The sequence below is a fragment of the Panthera pardus genome, unplaced genomic scaffold (genome assembly GCF_024362965.1).
Source record: "Panthera pardus isolate Hobbes unplaced genomic scaffold, ASM2436296v1 HiC_scaffold_2, whole genome shotgun sequence".
Taxonomy (NCBI): Eukaryota; Metazoa; Chordata; class Mammalia; order Carnivora; family Felidae; genus Panthera; species Panthera pardus.
Window position 1 is genome coordinate 50,025,926 of NW_026526765.1, and position 22,757 is coordinate 50,048,682.

The 22,757-nt window shown below is 39.7% G+C and overlaps 1 protein-coding gene across 11 annotated transcripts in view; it reads right to left on the reverse strand.

The window, feature by feature from the left end:
• EBF1 (EBF transcription factor 1) overlaps positions 1-22,757 on the reverse strand; it is a 390,438-nt gene that overhangs the window by 104,890 nt on the left and 262,791 nt on the right. For 6 of the 11 annotated variants that reach the window (XM_019433722.2, XM_019433718.2, XM_019433721.2 and 3 more), the window contains exon 8: positions 22,069-22,210. In XM_019433722.2, coding sequence (XP_019289267.1) covers positions 22,069-22,210 — 142 coding nt within the window. The remainder of the gene's footprint in view (positions 1-22,068; positions 22,211-22,757) is intronic. The other 5 variants (XM_019433724.2, XM_019433720.2, XM_019433723.2 and 2 more) reach the window with 1 other exon arrangement.

The following is a 22,757-nucleotide window of genomic DNA, read 5'->3' on the forward strand; positions in this document are numbered from 1 at the left end:
ACAAGGATGATAAGCCAATTCCTGGTTCTAAATCCCATTAAAAATAAAAGTTGAAGTTGATTTTTTTCTTTGCCCTTTTTTTTTTTTTACCTCTTCCCCCACCCCCAACAGCCACCAAAGTAGAGGAGATTTTCTTTCCTTCAAACTATGACAATAACATGATTACCCCACCACAGTTTAGCATAATGGCTCTGAAATGCTCGTGGCACATTGCAGAGTTAAAGTGGAAATTATTAGGTAGCTCTTCTTTGTTATAATAATGATCACTCCACAAATAAAAGCTCTTCTCCCAAAGGTACTGCAAGGCACAAAATGCTAATTCTGAAGATTATGTGTGTGCTTTTATTAAATATTACCATGCCCTGCCTGTTTGAGGGCTTCTCTGCTCTGATTGTTTTATGAGTACCATGTTAATGTCATTCCCATCTTGCTAGCAGCAGGCACACATTTTAGCGTTTGTATGAGAGTTGATCAAAGGCCACGTGCTGGGGGAATTGCTGAGAAAACACGGACAAGCGATAAAAATCTAACAGATTAATTGGTTTAAATTTCATTTCAGGGTGTTGAACTTTGGCTCGGGACTCTAATACTACACCGTGAGTCAGGGCCTAATTACCAGATTTCCAATTTGCTTCTGAACAATGGTCGTGGTGAGAAGAAAAAGAGAGGGAAGAATGAGGGGGAAAAAAAAAGAAAAGAAAGAAGAAAGGAAAGAAATCATTCAGCCTCCAGTACATATTTAACAACTAATGTTCTGTGTGCAGACAACTGCACCAGGGGACATTTGCTATCACCTGCTCTACCTCTGGAGCGTTTATATTTCCTTCCAAGAGCCACAGAAGACAGAAGAAATCACGGATGCCCTCAGCAGTTTAAAATTCTCTGATTTCCAGAATCAATGTTACAAGATGCAAGTGCCTGCTCAGTCACATTGGAAGCATCAGTTCCCTTTTTTAGCAAGGTGAGTTTGTAAGTTAGAATTGCACCTTAGCCTCCGATAGAAATGATCTATTTCATTGATAGAAAGCAAGGGCCAGGAGAGCCATGTTTACCCCAGGGTTTATGGGTGGCCTTGGGAATAAGGGTTAATTGAGCTCAGAGGTGCCTGCCCATTGAGGTGAATTAGTGGTGTGTGCAGCTATCAGCAGGGGCCTGGGGCTGCTCATACTTTTGCCTCTGAAATCTTTGTACTGTGATCAATACCTCACTTGTTTGGGGTATCCGTACAGATGACCTGGGTGCAAGATTTATCATCTCTTATCTCCAAAATGAGGCTTTTGTGACAGTCGATGTCCTATAATGGAAGTCTCATTAAAGATGCACTGTTTGGCTCTTTTGTCCCTTCCTGTATTTAAACATGCTGGGAAAACAACACTTCATCAGTTGGTAAAATGTGTAAATATATTAATGTTCTCGTCCCATTCTAAGTCTCAAGATAAAATTCCACTAAAATAGATACAAGCTGATTTCCCATTTCCATTGTGTATGATATATGAAAAGATGTAAACTCTCCTTTTTCAGCATTCTGTCAGCCAGAACTCTCTATTAATGAGCATTTCTACGGAGCAGATAACTGATGCTTACAATGGAGGTGAAGATGCTGGCACCAGCCCTTACTGGCTGGCTCCTGAATAAAGACAGAAAGATGCAATTATGTTAAGTTGATTTAACATTCAGAGTATTACAGTATTTGCAAATGGGCAACAGCTCCAGCTGTTCAAATTGCACCTCTCTCACTCAGAATGACCTTGAAGCAGTCACTTAGCCTCTCTAAAGCTCTTACCCTCTCCAGGCAGTAATTTCTGCTCACAGACTTGTGGCAAAATGCAGGATGTGTCTGCTTGTGTCTTGTTGTTTTACTATGTGCCAGGCACAGAACATGCTAGTTGCTGCTATAATAATTATTGTTATCACCAGTTCCCCACAAGCCAGAGTTTATTTGCTCACTAGAATATCCAACAGTCTCATCATTCCAGGTTGTGTACTTGACTGTAAAACTTTCCTAGGAACCTTCAGTACAACGACTTGCTTAACCTAGCCAGCTAACTTGACTGAGGAGGTGGATCTCGCATCAGTAGTTCTAAGGTGGAATTTTTTTTAAGACTCTCATTTGCCTGGAATGAACATTAATGGAGATCTTTTCAGAAATAAGGACATGACTTTCCTGTTATTGTCCCAAATTTTTAAGACTTGTGAAACCCATGAGCTCAGCCCACTTCTTTTCTCTCTCTCTCTCTTTTTTTTTTTTTTTATCATGATTGTGGGATCATGACCCAAGCTGAAATCAAGAGTCAGATGCTTAACTGACTGAGCCACCCAGGTGCCCCTAGCTCAGCCCATTTCTATGGGACACTTGTGACCTCATATAATCTCATGAGGGCCTTTCTCTCTGTATCTACTTGATTTTGGTGAAGTTGTGCTTGACAGCAGGCCTCTTCCAGAAATGACAGGGACACAAAGGAATTCTACTTGGGCTCAATGCATAGATATACACCCTTCTTGTTAAATCAAAACAATGATTCTTGCTAGGTTTTTTAAGTGAAATGATTACTTTCCTGACTACTCCCAGATCAGCAGTACCAATACCTGCATTCTTGGATCCTGACAACTGGCAGCTACTGGCCAGGAAGGAGGACAAACAGATGGTTTGCTCCTAGCAGGAAGACTGACCCTCTATATTTTCATTATGTACAGGATGCAAATCTACTCTGGGTTTACCCACTTTCCAACTGGATGCCTTGGAAACCAATCAATAGCAGTTATAATGCCTGACCTGAACCCTCGCACCAGCATGTGCAAACTTCACTTTCAGAATGATAACCTCACCACGTACTCCTACTAATCAGCTAACAAACAAATAAACATAACTCTTAATACAAACAAATAAATAAAGCTCTTAAATTACTAGATTTATTTCTGCCTTCCCTTATTTCTTTTTTAGTAATTGCTTTATGCAGCTAAGCATTTTATTGTTTATTAGGATTTTCATTTTCTTTTGTTATTGGTCTTCATTTATTGCCCCATCCACTAGCATATCTAAATATTACTTGGCAAAGAATAATATATTATATATGCAAAAGAGATTCTCTCTGTGCGTGTGTCACTTTGAAGAGAAATGAAACCCATGATATGGAGATTTCTCAATACCAATGCAATTAAATCTATTAAATATTAAATGAGGAGATCAAGAATTTCAAATGTTTTCCATCTTTTATTCCAAAATGGCTTTATTTGGCAAAGTCCTTCACTTTGACAACATTAATGGCTCTCACAGAAAAGGAGAAAAGAAAAACCTCACAGTCAGTAGATGGAAATGTAAATCCAAAGTCCATCTACGTTAACACAGAGTTAACCTAGTGGGAATATCTAGGTGTATCTCAGTTTAGCTAAATTCCAAACTATGCCATTTGCTAAAGGCAGAGTAAGTCCAAATTGTATCTGCTCTCTGTTTAATTTTCATCTTTCTTATTCTATTCTGAATCAGCAACATTCTTCAACAAACAGTGGACACAGATCTGAGCAAGGGAAGAGCAGAAATCCTAGAGCAACAATTATAATCTGAACATTTTAGGGCAAGTACTTTTAGATTCCTGAGTTTGTCTACCTGAGATCCATAACTGTGTAGGTTCAGCACACAGGGTTATTTAACAATTTAGCAGTGAAAAATCTTGACATTTTGATGTACCTGTAACTTCTAAATTGCACTTGAAAGACTTGTTGAAGGCTTTTTGATTCAATGACAGCAACATAGCATTGTTTCATAATATGCAAAAATTGTTTCTTAACACTTCGGAAGCTCAAAATTTTATAAACTCAAGGAGGTGAGAATTTGCTGTTATCCCCCTCATGTTTGATCTCCCAAATCCAAAATTAAAATATACAAAATATTAATCCCACAATAACTAATGGCAAATATTGCCACTGTTTTTTGTTTCTTTTCTTTTTCTCTCTTGTTCTAGGATCATCAGCCACACCATTGAAAAAAAATTATTGTAGAAGGTGGGAGAATCCTCAAAATGAATTATTCATGAATCCAATTGTGATATTTGTTTCAACAATAGTAAATTCACTTGCCTCTGATTATACAATAAGTAAATAACTCTTTTCTTCCTGACAAGGAGAACTTTTACGCAGAAAATTATTTTTAGCCCAATTCTCCTTACTATCCTGTTGTAAGAAAAGTTCTAGATATGAAAGCCAGGGAAGAAAGGAAAATGAAAATAACTTTCCAAAACTGGACAGCCAATATTGTGAAAAGAGAAAACAATTTTCAGGTTAAAAAAAAAGAAAAAAAAAAAACATGTAAGTGCTTCTTCAAGGAATACTCGAGTCCTTATTCGTAGGCAATCTTCCTGGGTCTGGAAAATCATAAAGTCAAATATGAGCAAGTCTAGTGGAAAATCTGTGATGTTAATCTTGGCTGGAGTCGTATTTTTAACAGGCCTTGAATGCGTGTGCCGGATTATCCAGATGGCCATACAGGAATCGGCCTGATAGGATTAAACCTTTATGCTGAACTCTGCTCCATCTGTTCACCAAGGTTTGCCTTTCCTTATCTGAATATGAATTTTTAGCCTCCTTGTGTCTGGGAGCCGGACTAAACTCAACATTAAAAACGTATCTGTGTGCAGATAATTTAACATTTCATTAGTTAGTCTCAGTTGATATCAGCTTGGTCTTCTCCTAGAAAACATTTTTACAAAGAATTTTCCCAAGAAGGAATTTAAAACCATGTAGGATCTTTTGTCATTGTTGTTAAAGGGTTTTGTCTTTTTCCTCCTATTGAATTCTAGGACTCATTCAATGCACTGTCAAAATAGGGGTTTACACTGATGTTTGCCCATAAAGACAGAAAAGGAAGACTTGGTATCCTATCTGCAGAACCTGACTACGAGAAGAGATGAGATATCCTTCCGACTGGATGAATGATCCAAGCAGAATATATTCATGTATGGGTTTTTTTTTTCCATTACAAGAGGATTGGTATTAGTCATCATTTGATAAAATTAGCTACAACAGCCATTTCTATCATTTTCGCTAGGTTTTCTATGTTTTAAGAAGGCTTTTTTAGGGGATGGGGTTTGTAATTCAGAGCTTCATCTTGAATGAAACAGACTATTTTGTCCTCCTGTGCATACATCCCCAGAAGAAGTGAAGTTACTTATTTTTCAGCTGGAAAAGTTGACTGGGCAAGTCTCAGGACAGAGGTCAGTGAGTAACCAATAAGCCAGAGCTCTGATAGATGGTTCTGGGGTTTCCAACCCTGTGACAAAGGAAAAGGGAGGGCTGTGACTGCTGGGCTCAGTGAAGCAAACAGCATGCAAATGAATGAATAAGTTGCATAAAAGAAGGATCTTTTAGCATCCTACTTTGTGGCTGGTTAGGCAATGTGATCGTTAGATGTGCTCAGTGTAGATTTGTGATGGAAATGCAAGAGACTACAACCTTTGGAGCCTGAGTCCTAAGAATGTAAGATCCTTCTAGCAGTCTAGGAGGGCAGGGATCCACCAGCTTTCCATAATCCCCTTGGTAACACTGGATCTTGGCTCTATGCCATCATGTATTGCAGGGGCCAGCAGCTCATCAAAAATTTCAGGCTTTTCCACACACAGGTCTAGTTATTATGTTTGCACAGTACCCTTAACTGGACAGCCAGAGGAAGAGAGCAGTGAAACTTTGCATTCGAGCTTAAGATGACTTACGTATATTGGTCCAAATGTACATATAACATCTTATAAAACATATGTCTTTGGCATATGTTTTTGACAAGAATTGTAGTCGACTGATAAAGGGGGGGGGGGTTCCCTTTCAGGAGGTAGGTGATCCTAAGTGATGAAGCTCACTATAAGTAATCTCTTGTAAAATGAACACTCACACACACAGCCCTAGTATCTATTCTCCACATTTTGTTGTAAGCAAGGACAGGATGTTCAATGTCATTACTGAAATCTGCTTTGCCCAATATGGTAGTCACTAGCCATATGCTACTATTGAAACTTAATTTTTAATTAGCTAAAATTCAATAAAAATAGAAAATTATTTTCTTGGTCATACTAACCACATTTCAAGTGGTCAATAGCTACATGTGACTAGTGACTATCACATCGGACAGCACAGAGATAGAACATTTCCATCATCACAGAAAGTTCTATTGGACAGCGTTGATCTAAGGATCAAATTTAAATAACTGACCCTGTAAGTGATAAAGAACAATCAGAGTTACATACATATGAGGTGCCATCCATATACCAGGAACTGTGCTAGAAATAATTAATCTCTACCCCCTTCAACAATGACCACAAAATCAAATGCTCACAGGACCAGGCAGAAAGGTAAGTAAATCAAATGGGCTAGGGACAACACAATAGGAAAGGTGGGGTTTGTGGCTAAACTGTAGAATGTATACCCCACCCAAAAGGGACACAACTTCTCAGTTTGACCTAAGTGCTGCCATTTGAAAATGTAGGTCCAACATTACCAGCTCTTCTGAATATAAAAAGAATTTGCAAATCTGGATTTTTAGGTAAACTCTCTTTATTTTCAATTGTAAAACAACAAATACATAGTTTCTTAAAGCACCATGCAAACCAAACCTAAAAATGGCTTAGAGCTAGATTCAGTCCATGATCTGATCCACTAGCATATAAATTCTGTATTTTTGGAGGTCCAAGAATCACCTTTCAGTTATTAATTTCTGCAACTACACAACTAATACTGCCACTGACTCATCAAACAATAAACACAAACCACCACCAATGCCAATTCTGCTTCTGATTGCTAAAGGCCTCTCCCATAACAACATAAAAGTCCCCAGCTAGCCTTCCTCTGCTATGTAGAAGATTTTCTATAAGCAGTTTGAGAGATGAGCTCCCTGCTCCTAAAGGATTTCTATTGTCATCATGCAAGACAGCATAGATAGTGACTTTTTAAAGAAACGGTGTTTTGAATGTGAGCAGCATCTCAAAATCAACCTTGCCCAACCTTTAGTAATGCACAATTCCTGCTCTGTGCTTTTCAGAATAGTAATGCTTATATTTCTCCACACGACCAAGGCTGCTACTGCTAACGTATTTGACTGAATTTTTATTATTGAGAGCCTTATCATTTTGAGCCAGTTTCCTCTCCTCCCTGACACATTCAGTGACGCTGCACTCCAGTGTTTGTTATAGCACAGATGTTTCCGTGGTGATGATCAATGACGTCACAAGCACCGGAATGTGTATCATCAAATGTATCCAGACAGAAGAGTAAAGTAGAGTGGGAACTCCACTTCCATTTGAACTCCATGTTGACTGACTCAACTTCCTCAAAAATTACTCTTTGGGGTCTGGGCTGTTCAATCTGGACTGCAAAAAGCAAACATACTTGCCTGTTTGTAATTCACTTCTACTATCAGGTTATTAATTATGTGCTAAATCTCATCTACATACCAAAACCCAGATTAACCTTCCTCAGATGCCAGCTTTCAAAATGTTACTGCTGTGCTCAAAAGCTTTCTGTTGTTTCTCCTTAGCCTATGGGATCAAGTCCACCCTCCTGAGTCTGGCCAATTCTCCCCTTCCAACCTCATTCTCCATCTCTCCCAAACTGGAAGCAGGACTTGGCAGCGGTTGGGACCAATGGCTTTGGATTCAGGAGGCCTCAGCTCACATTACAGCTTCAACACTTACCAGCTTGGGTAAATCACTTTTCTCAAGCCTCTGTTTCTATCACTTTAGTTGGGGATGACAGTTATAAGAGAACTCACCTCATGAGGTTGTTGTGAGGTTTAAATAAGTTAATCTACATGTACAGAGCTCTGCACAGAGTAAGCAATAAATAAATGTGAGACAGAATGAAAAAGATGAGGAGTTGCAGAAGAAGGAATGTAAAGAAAAAGAAAATGAAGATGATCACGACAGGCCCTCCAAATTCACTGTTTCCAAACATGCTTTGCATCATTCCACCATTTCTTTTTCAGGAAGGTTTTACCCAAACAGTACTGTTTCATAAAGGCTGGTCTTCTGCATGAAGCTGTTTCTTCCTATCCCAGGCTACAAAATACTAACTGTTTAGTGAACTTCTTATGTCTTTTCCATTCATTCATCACTAACTACACTTTTCCTTGAACTTTTATCCTGGTATATATGTTTGTATATGTAAACCTGGGATGGCATATATGTATGCAAATCAACCTAACAGTCAATACATCCCTTGCAAGCAGGGACCTCATTCACTCACAAACTGGATAGATAGTATTCTGCACTTAACCAATGCCTGACAATTAACTAGCATTGTTAAGCTTTCAAAGGGTTTGCCCATCTCAATTATTCTTAATATCAACCCCGAGTAGCAGGCAGGCAGATGTTATTCTAAATTATACTTTACAAATGAGGTAACTGAATTTAAGAGACTCACTTGAACTTGAAACTTTGAGAGTCCACATTGGTAGATAAAGTCAAATATTTAAAACACCCCAACTACCTTTCAATTTTGGTATTTATCTGAAATTTCTGCTCAGTTTGGCTAAAGCATTCACTTCAACCATGTAAATACTACAGCCAAAGTCCCATAAAATCTTAGTTGTGCAATTCCTATTCCCAAGATAGAGTGTAGATATTTATTAACTTTACAGAATATTACTACTCTATTTCCAAGCAAAGTTATTTTCCCCCTAAGACTCAGCCCCACATATGAATTATAGTAAAATCTCTCTCTACCTTCTTCTATTTCCAAGTTCAAAAAATGGCATCCTAATATAATACCACAGGTGCCAATTTAAACACAGGAACACTGGAAATATTCCAGTTTCTAGGCTTAGAAGCTTTTCTATTGTTACAAGTTGGGCTGCTAAACACACAGTCAGAGTTTGGACATAAGATATAACTGTAGCAGCACTTTAAGAACTTACATTTTTAAATGTAGAGCAAGTCCCCTTAAGTTTCATTTTCAATCTGGACATTATCCACCTCAATGGTGTTCATTATAGAATTTTTCACATACAAAGAAAATAATAAAAGTTTACTGGTTAAATACGTTATCCTAAAACAGTACCTTAATAACATTTTCCCCAACTTTTTTTTTTCTTTCTTTTGAGCAACATTGATTGAATTCCACAGGCTTTAGCTAACCAAATCAAGAAGAGTTTCTAGGATTCTGCCAAAGTTGAAAGGTAGAAGAATCTGATGTCTGACTTTATTTTTTGTTGCACATACAGTTACTAGAAGGCACAGCTGGTTTGATGATTCAGCCGGAAGATTTTAGCAAAGAATGACCAAAACTCTATTTTCCTTCTCCACTAAGAAATGATAAAATACTGGGGCGCCTGGGTGGCTCAGTCATTTGAGCGTCTGACTTTGGCTCAGGTCATGATCTCACGGTTTGTGAGTCCAAGCCCGTGTCAGGCTCTGTGCTGACAGCTCAGAGCCTGGAGCCTGCTTCAGATTCTGTGTCTCTCTCTCTCTCTCTGCCCCTACCCCATTCACACTCTGTCTCTGTCTCTTAAAAAATGAATAAACATAAAAAAAAAAAAAGAAATGATAAAATACCTGGGAACTGCTGGGACACAGTCCCCTCATCCACAGTCCTAGACATAATATACCTAAAAACATCTGCCTCGGGCTCTGCACAAAGTAGGGGTTCAGTATCTGTTGGCTTCCCACCTGTGCTCAAAAAGAAGACAAAGAATAATAAAGAATTAAACTTCTCAATGTGTACCAACCACATTAATTTTAACCATTCTTCCAAATAACAGCCAAAATCTATTGCTATTTTTTATTGGTTACATATGCCTGTCTCTTGAAATTTTTCTTACTTTGCCCCGAAGACAATGAGAGAAACTTGAGAAGAAGCCCCAAATCTGACATTGTCTGTGCCTCTATTCCCTGCATTCTCCTGCTGCATGTCTCCCCAGAACTACGGGTGAAAAATGTGGGTTTGAACAACTGGTGTCCTACTGATTGCAACTGTCAATTACATAAGCCGGCAACATAGCAGCATATGTTCACATATAAAATATTGATTAATTTCACAGATTGGGATAAAAATATATTAGTACTTAGGTTTCGCTTTCATGCTTAGTGGTCAGATAAGTATTCATCCAATTCAGATCTATTTCTGCACCCTGTGGGCTCCAGAGTGTTACTTTTGTGTTTCACTTTTCTTTTCCTTCTCTGGTTACCGTCTGGTTTCCCATGTCGGTGCCTCTACTATGACTGACCAGCATACGTTTAAGCAGGACTTTAATTACTAGGTCATCTCCCAGCCAACTTGCCCAAGGCAGACTGGCAGAAAAGTCCTATGATCCACGTCTCAGACTCTTTCTTGCTCCTCTCCAGGTAAATCTCTTTTTTCTGAAGATGCTAAAATCATGCTGATGGCATCATATTCATCTGATAAGGATGATGTTCACCTAATTTCTATAAAGTTTCATTTCTGTCCACTGAGTATTTCAAGTTGCAGGGCTGGCACAAGGAGATTAAGATGGGGTGCCTGATAGCGTGACGTGATACCAGGATTTTTTATCTTAACCCAGAAAAGCACCTTCCCATATATCACTGCACATGCCAACTAACATACCCTGGGGATTTAGCACAGATCTGGCTTTTCAATTTGCCTTTGAGTAACGTTGTGAATTTGCTTCAATTGAAGCAGGAATTATATTACATGATCAAATAGCAGGAGAATTTCTCTCCACCTCTGAAGTCCAATGTGAGGAGATTAGCATTGACTAAACAGTGGGAAAGAGCAGTGGTGATGACCGCCTTATGTCAGCTACTTGGAGGTCCAAATGCTACAGATGCAAAAACCTAACTCTTTTTCTGTTTGGCCACAACCAAATGTTTGAAGGATGGCCTCAGTTTCCCTTGTTTGCTAAATGGGAAGAATAATAGCAGTGCCCTCCTATGGTGATTAAGAGTATTAAAAAAGAGATGATACAAAGGGCTGAGCACTGAACCTGACAGGTAATAAATGCTCAAAGGCTGGTATCATAACAGCAAAATCATCATCACTCAAAAAAGTGGTCTAAAATCTAGCATTTACTTGGGCAAAGAGTTCTAGTAGCCTGTTAACTCGTTAGGAAAATGCATTGGACCCATATCTCCAAGTCAAAGAGAAACCAACCTATAAGAAATTTTCAAATTTATTTTTTCAAAATGGATCTCTGAGCTAACTCACCTTCCCTATTAGCCCTCTCCCAAGCTTCTAATATTGTGCCCCCACATGGTATTTTGGACATGCTTCCCCTCTGCCAAAAATGCTCTCTCTTCTTTGCTTGACAAAATGCTACTCATTCGTGTTTTAAATTTTAAGTGTCCTTCTATTCGTCACACTTGGCTGAATCCCCTTGTTTAAACCTCTCTTAGCAGTTTGTATTTCTCTTTTATAGTGCGTACTATCATTGTAATTTAAGTAATTCTAAATTAATTATTTTTTGTAATTATTTGCTTAACATAGACACACACACACACACACACACACACACTCACACACAACTATATACCTCAAAAGGCTGCCCCTGTCTTGTTCACCTCTGCATCCCTAATGTCTAATACAATAGGCAGTCAGTCAGTAAACATATGTTAAATAGATGAATGACTGAATGCCTGAATGAAGGAGAGAATGAACAAAAGAAGAATCATCAGGGTCGTTAAGATATTAAGGAACAAAACAGAATAGTTTAAAAGTTGAAAACTCTTTCAGTCATTATTAACAATCGCCACTACATCAACATAGAACTTCCTAAATGGGTAAGCAGCAGCTCCTTGGAATCTGTTTTCCTAATTTTCCTAAGCTGATCTGGCCCCCCCGGTCCTGCAGCAGGCACTCTATGCTCTTGGGGGCTAAAATTAGCACCAGTAAGCTCCCCCTACAGTGGGCTCTAATCATGCAAAGGCCCAGGTGGATCTTGCTGACAGATGTTAAGGTTAGAAGGAAGGGTAGCAGCCAGATGAGAAAACAGAGCCACCCCCTTCCGGAGGTACCAGCACTTCCTGTCTTTAGGCCTGGCTGGTTCCTGCCTACCCAGCCCCTCCCCCATGCATCAGTTTCAACACAGTTGCTGCTCTTTCTGTCATTTGAACTCAAATTCTATCTCGGAAATTGATGGGCGATTCTGCCCCTGACAACACAATGTCAGCTTTGCTCAGTGTCCAGCTGGTTCCGTATATATTATCATAATGTGCTGCCTGGGTGGACCCTGGCTGATTCTCTCCCTTGACTCAAATCCTCCTTTCCACACTAATTTCTGCCCTCTGACATGTAGACATCACTTGTTTAAAAATAAAAACAGAGTTAACAGCTTGGGAAACATTTTGATTTTCAAAATCCTACAAGGACATTGAATCTATTCTAATGGTAAATTGAACTAAAAAGTTTTCTTTAAAAAAAATTTTTTTTTGATTCTTAAAAAAATTATGTTTCCCAGGGTCCTACTCTATTTCCTGATGACTTGAAAGAATTATTACTTCCCCAACGCTTAAGCCCTCTAAAACAGTTTCCCAAACTTCAGTCCTGATTTTGCTCCATACTAATACCACTTACACTATGACCTACTTAATATTAATTAATTGATCTAGCTGCTATTTTTGTCTACATTGACTTTCTTTTTCTTTAATTCAGTCTTGCCCTGAGCAGTAATAGCTGAGATCACAACTTTGGAGTGCTGTATTTCTGTTTGTTTGTTTGCTTGCTTGCTTATGCATCAAGATAGACCTGCAACTATTTAGAAAAAAAAATTTTTTAATGTTTTCTCCCCATCACCTAAAATCATCTCACATACTGCATGGGAAACCTAATCTAAAAGCTCACCGCTAACTATCAAGTGGATTCAACACTACCGTCTCAGCTGAAGAAATTCAGAGAGAAGAACGTCATCAGGTGAGAGCTACCTAGCGGTTGTGTATGCTACACTCTGGGCTTTTCCAGGCCTCCTGGAACCCACTGCTGATCTCTTAGAGAAATGCTCAAGGTGAAGAGAAGTTGGCCTTGGATCTATCCTGTAAAATGACCATCACCTTGGTATTGGTGGCCACTCACCAGGGAAGTGTATGTGTAACACCTTAGGAGATAGGAGACCTCTCACAGAAATAGCTGGATTCAAATAATAAATCATCGGGACTTGAAGGAAGCTACCAAACTCCCCCTTTAATTGATGTGGAAACTGAGATCCAAAGAAATCAAAATACTTATTTGAGATCACGTAGCAAGGCTGAAAGGTAGGGGCAGGCTCTATTTTTGTTTGTGAATGCGCAACTGAAAATGTTCAAACAAAAATGTTTCAAACCCACTCCTGGCCACTGACCCTAAATATCTCATCTTAATAAGATTGATGACAGATTACAAACACTTTCATTTGCATGTTCATATCCCTTGAATCCTCTGATACTCTCAAGTCAGAGAAGGTCCTATGACAAGTAAGTAGAAAGAGGCCCTTAGTTTTGGAATAATCAGTCATGCAAATAAGCACAACTGGAATTATGATGATTTTGTATCCAAACATAAGATAAAACAATTAGGTTTACAAAAGTTCTGTCATTTCGGTCCAACATATAAGCAGCAAGCACCACTCCCTGCCTCCCACCATGCTCTTCCCTATACTCCGGGCTTATTAAAATAAGTTAGATGTGGCTCACTCATTTATTAGGTCATTCAAAATACCAAATACTGGACGTCTCCCAAAGTTGATAGGTTTGTCAAGAAATTCATATAAGAAAACAGCCTCCCCAAATCTATATCATGTTCGCATGTGATTTGCTGCATGAGGTTTAGCAGCCCTTCAGTCCCCTAACAAGGAGGCTGTTAGTATCCCAACAGCCTTTTAATTCACAGTCTCACAGTATTCCTCTGGTCTCCTTTTTCTCTGCCTTGTATACATGCCAGGGAGCCCATATGGTCAACAAATGATTTCTACAGAGATGAGTTAGAACATCCTTACAAATACATAAAATATTACCAGTCTCCTTCTTATCTTGCCAACCCCATAGAAAACATACTAGTCATCAAACAAAATCAGCATTTTTTTTTATTTGACTAGCAGAATGTGGAATAGCCATGGGGAAAAAATAGGTTATTACTGAAGGAAAATAAGCTATAAGGTAAACATACACAGTATGCCATTAAGAAAAAGAAGATATTCTCTGAGTTAACTTTTGAAAGGTCTATTTAAGATACCAGCATAATTGCCTTCCTTGTACTGAGAAAAAGAACAGTGGAATAAGAGATGGAAAGAATTTTAGCATTATATACAGAGCAAGTAGTTGAAAGTACAGACTCCAAAGTCAGGCTTTCTGGGTTTGAACTCTAGATATACTACTTATACGCTGTGCAACTCTGGGCAAATAACTTAGCCTCTCTTTAATCTCAGTTTCCTCATCTTTACGAGGGGTGCCTCTTACTATGTGCCTGGCACTGTAAGGACTCACTGAGGGTTACTGTCATTATTCTTAGTACTATTATTATGCAGAGGCTATGTGGTTAGGCAGACCAGGGGTCAAGTCTCAGGTCCAATTCTAATTAGTTTTGTGGCATTGGGTAAGTTACTGACCCTCTCTAAACCCTAGTTTTCTCATCTATAAAATGAGAATAGTAATTGTTATAGTTCTTCAGATTTGTTGGAGGACTTGATAAGTCAAATAATTACCACAGTACTGGCACAGAGTAAATGTTCCATAAGTGTTAGCTGATAATAGCAAATAACAACAGCAATGATAATAATAATACACATTGCCACTTGGCCTGGTCACCACTAAGCAGGGGAGCAAAGTCTCAGCATTATTTCTCCTTTCCCATTAGTGCCATGGGTAGTGTCAGATTCAACTAAGAATAACACAGATCACCTGCTTGGCAGTGACCTGCGGCTCCTGAAGACTCTTTCATCTGCCTGACCCCGAGCCTGCTGGCTATCAAGTCCCCAACGTTAGGATTTCTGGCATTACCCACTTTATGGATTACTCTGGATATACACTGAAAAACCAGTCTCCACTTAACATCTTCATTCATTATCTTGACTTCTTGCCACGTAATTTTTTATTGCGAGGGAGGACAAAAGGCTACTTCCCCACTGCTCAAAGAAAAAGGCCTGATTTGATGCTTGAAAATCTGGGGCCTATGAGCTCTATTCTATGACACATCTGGATATTCTTAGTCCTAATGTTTGTCCATTCATCTTTCTTTTTCAAGTAGGAAAATCAATTGATAAGATGTAATGTGCCACTCTAAGTAACAAAGCATGACATAAATATTTATCTACAGTAACCTGGACCCTTCACCAAAATGCTTTTCCCTCAGTGGGCCTGACTGGAGTTCTTCACCAAAACCAGTCATATGAAGGGCCACTGTCTAAGTGTAAAGCTCTGTCTGCATCTTTCATACCTGGCCCTCATGTTTTGAAAGTGCATTTCTGTCAGGAAGCTAGAGAGATGTATCTTTCATGATCTTTGGAATCCCAGAGAGACCCCTGCAAGCTGATAGCAACCTGAACTGTAAAGGCATCAGGAGTAAACTCCAAGTCCTCCAATGTCTTGTGTAACCCAATGACTATAAAGCTGTGCGCCCCCTGACTTCACACTTGCCTGCCAGCATACTGTGGCTAAAGAGCACCAAATAGATTTTGACAGAAACTATCTATGTGAATGTGAGAAGATTACATCCCCTTGCTAGGTCTCAGTTTCCTTATCTGGAAAATGACAGGATGCACTGGATGACCTTTTATACGTCAGTGGCCCTTCACTTGGCATGAGCTGTCACTCACCCATTGACCACAGTGGGAGAGGAAGAGAGAAATTTGGGATAGTATGCCTTCTCTTCATTGTTTAGTTTATTTTCACTCATTCAATTTTAGTTTGTTGGGGTTAGACAAATAATATACATTTCATAGCCAAGTAACACAACAGCCCTCCATTCTGAAGGCCTTAAAAAAGTCTCTGTAAGTTCAACAGTAGTCAATAGGTAAATTCTTTCTAAGCTACTTATGCAAAAAGCAAATCGATAAGCCAAAACCATCTGGAAAAAGAACTCTCAAAATGTTTGACTTTCTTCCTATTTTGAACACTTGCACTATTGATAAAATGAGGAGTGATCAGGGGGACGGCTCCCAGGCACAGCCAACTCCCTGGTGAGCTTCCAAGGGCCGGCAGGGAAGAGCAAAGTTATAAGCAACTCAGAGTGATCTTGCCCTGGGCTTTCATGACACACTAGGAGTCCATGTAATTGAAAATGAGTTCATCAAAGCCCTGCTTGGCCCCCCACACCATTTCACAATTGCCAACAACCACGGCCTGAGTGTCTCATGTGGGCCTGCATAATCTGGCCCTCAGCAGCCACCGCGGCCTCATCTCCTGCCATCCTCCCAGTGACAGGGAGCAACAGGAGTCATCCCAGTCTCCTCTAGGTTCCCTGAACTCACCTAAGCAAAATAGCCTGTGTACACGCTGTCCCCTCTTCCTGGAAATTTGTTTCTGTCCCTTTTACCTCGTGAAAACTTACTCAGCTCTTTCTTAGGTTTCGGCAAAAATGTGATATTCTCAAAGAAGCTTCCCTGACACCTCAATTCCCCCCCCCCACTCCTGTTATGGTCCCCCTTTTTATGCATAACTCTCATGGGCTGGTTGTAAATTGTTTTAAATATCTTTCTTCTCTATTTACATTAGAAATTCTGTGGAGACAGGGCCTGTATCTGCCTTGTGCTACTGTATCTCAGCATGGTGTCTGTCACGTACTGGATGCTTAGAATGAATGAATGGAGAAGGAATGATTTGAAGTCGCAGTAAGCTGAGACCTCATTCCTTGGCTGGAGATCCAAAGAAAGTGCTATACCGGAAACATCCAGTGGATTTCTTTGTTCTCCTGAGGTCCTGTTTCTCCAAAGGCACCTCCAGACAAGGAGAGGCATGTGTCAACAGTTTCAGTTCAGAGCACCAAAAATTGTGCATGCTAAAAGGTCTAGAGATGACCCAACCCAGCTCTCATTGAATGCATACCAAACTGAGGCCACAGAAGCAAAGTACCTACCCAGAGTCATACAGCTAGTTCATGACAGAGTCAGGTCCGGAATCCAGCTCTTCTCTCAGACAGCCCGATCCTCCCTCTGTTAGATCTGGCTGATATTTACTAGCCACTTCTTAGGGCCTCATTACACAGAAGGGAGAAGAGGGGGCCTCTCCTTTCTGTTGGAAGCTCCATGCTGTCTCTCAATTTGGAGTAATCTTCCCAAGCCTGAATCATCTTTCTCCACATGTCCATAAAACAACAAATTTAAGTGCAGCTGGGCACAGGGAGTCAATGGGGTTGGATACCCAGGGGCAACCAACAGAAGCAAAAACTGCTTCTGTCTGGAGCAAAAGGATTAAAGAAGGTCAAATGCTAAAGAGCAAGAATAACACCATATTGTCAGGGACAGCTGGAAAGGGAAACTACAATGGAGAGGTCAGAACTAACTGGTGGTGGGGAAAATCTGATTCTACTTCTCTAACGCTGTAATTACAGCAAAGAGATGGGCCCAGTGATTCTATTACCACTCTCTCTTCTATAAAGTGTTTTTAGTTTGACCAAACCCTACTTTTGTTTAGGTTTGTTTTATGCTGGGATGCTGGCACATTTATACTTCATGTCTTTATCTGTAGAATTACTTTAAAGGGAAATTTAATTCATTTGTATCTCATGCCTACAAAAACTAAATTTCAACTGTTTTGCAATTTTAAAAAGCATGGGTATTTAAAATCATCTATATTTGAGCCAAGAAACTAAGTAGGATCTGAGGTTAGAACTCATTAACATTAAAGTGTTCACCTTCTAAAAACTCTTGATTAATAGGTTTACTGATTTTTCAAATACATATGATAACTATACAAATTCATAACGATTTAAAAAAAAAAAAAACCTAACTATGCAAAACACCAGTTGGGGCCTTAAAACCAGAAAGGGTGCCTACTGATGATCAGCTGAGCTCTCTGACCTGCTCAGATTTCCCAGTGATCACAGAGAAGTCATGTCCTCCAACCACACAAAAAGGGGAGAGAATAGAGGCAAAGAGAAGCGAGGAAGGGATAAAAACACATGCACGCCAAAAAAAAAAAATGTCCCCTAAAAAAAATGAGCATTTAAACTGCTTGTCAGAAGGCTTTCTGACAAAGCCACTAGAGTGTATTCACAGGCATTTGCATAAATGCTGCCGGTGAGTTCACCATAGCTGCTAGCGCTAATGGTACATAAAGTAATTTAGTCACTTCTCCCGGCATTCTGTGTCAGAATGATGAGCACCGGCACTTTGCCTTGTTGCATATTAGATCATTAGATAATAAAGTGTTAGCGCATGCAAGCTGACAGGGTCCCTGCACTATAGCTTTGTGAGGGCACCGCATTTTGCCATAGGGGGAAAGAATAGAGAAACTGATGCCACAATTGGCCTTAAATTCAAGTAAACACAACCTGAAACTCAAGAGAACAATAATGACAGTATCAACACTCCCTAAGCCTTTAAAGATCCCCAGCATACAGTCCCCAGGAATTTGCCCAAATGAAGGGAAGACAGGGCAGACACATAAGCTAGGGTTGTACATTACCATGGGTGGCAAGAATTCTTCATCTTTGGCCCCAAGTCTATGCTTTTTCAAAAATTGAAGCCCTGAGAGTAGCCACCTTCTGAAGCTACCTCTCTCCACAGCATATATCTTCCATAAAGCTACTGCTTAAGGACGAAAACTCACTAGTCTAAACTCTCCCATAAATATTCAGCCAAAGAAAATCTCAGTATTTATGAATGAAGAAAAAAATGAGGGAGAGCAATTACCATGAGCTACAGCGTGCCAGGATTCACTCTCTTTGGACCATGAAAGATTCTGTGAAATAAATTTGCCTTTGTGAACTCTCCTACTTGAAATCCAGGGGCAGTTATTTGAGCAGGGAGGTTTGGAAGTCCATGGGTCACACAGGGAGGACTGCATGAATGTAAAGCATGGTCTCTATTTCTACTTATATGCAGAAACATGAGCTACAAAAGGGAACTTTCCTCCAACTGTCTGACAAGCAGGATATAAATAGAGATGTGCAGAGTTGCTCAAAATAATTCAGGCTACCTGTAAATGAGATGGTAAAAAGCCCAGAATGAGGAAAAATGAAGGCTCCTACAGGTCATCTAAAAGGTGAAAATAGCCAGCAGTCTCACTGTGCAGAGGCTGTCTGAGGTGGGGATGAAGGAAGGATTGGAGCAGCCAAGGAGTAGGGGTTTGGTTCTGGAAGTTTTAAACAGGACAGTTTCAAACAGGATTTTTCAATGGTAAGATAAAGTATTACCATACCCCCAAATCAACATGCATTAGCATTTAGGTCCACTCCCACACATCCCCAATGAAAGAGCCCAATAGTCATCCTTTGCTGAGTAGATATTTATGTATCACTTTGAAGTGTCTAAATGAGTGGGTGGTTATGTGTGGTTGGTTGATTCATTCTGCAGAGAAGCAGATTTCCATGTTATTGTCATTACAAAGAATTTCAAGGTGCCTACCCTTTTATTCTTCTGGAGAGAAATAATGTAAGGCTTTGGTGAGAGCTAGGCCCCCTAGCTGAAGAAGACAGGACATGGCCACATCCCCACTGTTGGTTAACCATTTATGAACAAGTGAAATGTCATCATTTTCATGAACAATATGTTAATAATCACACGGCCACTCGTAGACTGGTAAATTGGAGCCGAAGAATAAAATATTGCCTTTAAAACTTAGAATAATATGATATTCCAATTGAAATATTAATATGTATACCTAGAAGCAAGGATATTTGAGCTGGGATGAAGCCTAGAGACATTTTGATCTAGAGATCTCAAACTGTTAGTCTATGGCTCTATTCCTCCTAAGTGGCATTTCCCCCTTCTTCCCTTCTAGGTTTAAAAATTTTATAATTAGTTACCAACAATTAAAAATCAGGAGTTTTTGTTCTTGCCACACTAGAACATCTGGCCCCACTGGGCCTTCAGTCCCCTTGGCCACAACTCTCTGTGGGACAATAGAGCATACACTTGCCCTTCTTCTGCAGTCTCCACCCAGCCCACTTCCCCTATGTACCTGACCTGCCCCCACTCAAGGCACACAGTTTTTTACCCCTACAGATCATCACCTTCATTTTACCAAGAAGAAAACTAACGATCCCCAAAAGTAAGGTGACTTGTCCAAGGTCACGTAAAGGTCAGAGGTGAAACTAAAAATTGAATTTACGTCGTCTTTCCTCCACATCACAATACAAAATAATGTTCCTGACCTCCATGTTCTAGAAGTGTCTTTCCTAGCAGGTTGTTTCTGTTGGTTTGTGTTCCCTGCCCCCCCCCACCCCCCACCAAGTAGAGGGATGATTTGCAATTTGCATGGTGTCATGTGGTCTGTCACTGACTTCCCAAGGCCAGGAATGGGAGCTGGGTGTAGTCTGCACTTGGAGCACATTTTGAAACTATGAACCCATGACTGGTAGATTTCAAAGTTATAGTCAAGTCTGTCCTTGGACAGGGCAGTAACCATTGTAACTAACCAGCCACAGTCAAAAACAAGACTTCAGTTTTTAAGCCACTGCTCTCCAAATTGTGCCCAGTGAGTATATACCTAGTTTTTTCTCTTCCTTTCCTCTAAATACTTCTAGTAATACAATGCCTTAAGTGACTCCAAGGGTATTAAAAAGGCAATATTACTATAAAGTGAGGATCAGAATAATTTCAAGTACAGGAATGGAACTAGGAATGTAATCATGAGCAGGTATTTCAAATGGCCTTCTGTAAAAAAGTAATATCCATCCATCTCAGCACTAATGAAACCATAAAGAAGCGGCTTTTGAAAGATGATGGTTTACTTTAAAAAGACTGTAAAACTGGTGAAGAATCCCTTCTAAGAGTGTTACATCTGGCTAATTAATAAAAAGTAGTTTGTATATTCCTTAAGTGCAGGAAATAAAACAGGCAAAAATAATGATAGTGGTATTTTTATTAAATTAGAATGCTGGCAGGGAAGGGGGTTTTCTACCTTATGAATTATATCATGGACGGCTCACAGCCCTTGGAAAAATCAGACAATCAGGTGGTAATTTGTGCAGTAGTGTTTTTAAAAGAATCCTGCTGACGTAGCAAACTAGAAGGTGAAGTAGAGAAATGGGTTTAGAGTTTAACTTGAAGAAGATAAGAGACATTCTAGCATGGTGATTGGTATTGAGTAGAGTCTCAATCATTATTTCCTGGATGGATGGTTGGATGGATGGATGGATAAATGATGAATAGATGGATGGGTGGATGGAGGATGGATAGATGGATAAATAAATGGATGAACAGATGGGTGGATGGATGTATCAATGGAAGGATGAGCAGACAGAAGGAAGAATACATTACATATACGTGTAGTACAGAAACATTCAGATGTACATTCAATCTAGCCCGTGGTTCCTTTGAGTGGTATTCACTTTCCTTGATTCAAATTTTTATCTGGTTTCCTCCAGTCCTCTCAAAGCTACCACTGATTAGCCACAAATTCAAGACAAATGTGATTTCACCTAAACAAAGTCCACCTACAGAAAGCAGGCTCTATTATGTGCTGATGAGGGGAAGATTATGCAGGAGGCACAGGAGGGACATTTAGTTTGGGCTTCAAATTCAGAAAATGCCTCTGACCTAGATTTTGGACATTGTCTCCAAATGAGGTTTAATATGAAGTTACAGAGGTACACCAGCAGGATTGTAAAGATGGTGGAGTTCATTAAACAACCAAGTCAGTTATAAACCCAAAATGTATCACAATATTTATGACCTTCCTTTGGCCTTCCTTTATTTTTCAGTCAAGTGGGAGCCGAAAATAAAGCAGTGGTCCAGGTCTCCCTGGAGACCCAGGTCTCTCTCAACCTGAAGGAAAGATGCATCAGCCATTTCCAGGGTAGAGAGACGTGCAACAAGAAAGGCTGGGCCTCCAAGATGTCTTCCTGTCTTTCAATACTTAGTATCAATAACGTTCAATAGAACATTTGAAATTCGAAACAGAGTAGAAAATGTGGTGGAGTTGGAAGAAAGAAACCAAATAGATTCACAGTTAAAGTAGCAATGCCAACCAATGAAAATGATTTGCCTACCATGTTCCAGATAAGAGGGCGTACCTTCCGAGGGGTCAAGCCTCCGAGCCCTCCGCCCATGCTTAGAGTTATTATGGACAAACATGTTATCAGAGACTGCCAGGACATGGCCATCCACATTGACTGTCGTAGACACCACGACCTGGAGACAGAAGAGAGAAATGAATGAACATTTTAATATAAAAGCATGGAGGGTAATAAACTCAAGTTAAATAAATAACAGCTGGGAGCTGAAGAAAATTGCATAGCTATTTCACATAATAACTGGTGCTTATGCTGTACAAGTCTAACAAGAGGAGCTATTGATGAGTGGGTCTTTGGCATGGAACGCTTTTGATGCAGTTTTAAGTAAAATTGCACAGTTTATAGTTATACAGCAGAAGGTACACTGTTAACCATAATTTTAACAAGAGGATCTTTATTAGCATATTTTTTTACACAACGGTGGTTGTGTTTCACCTAAATTACCCTTCAGTTTAGACACTGAAGCAGATATCACAGTTGATCATGCAAATAAAAATCTTTTGAATCTTTAAAATATACCCCCCCCCCCCCCCCCCACTGTGTCAGGGTTAAGAGGATAGAGAAATGAAAAAGAGAGGTTTCAGTGAGACCTGGGATGCAGCTTTCCCTCCTGGGCGTCTTTCTGGTGTTTCTTGTACTTTTTTCTTCCCACATTACTTCAATTA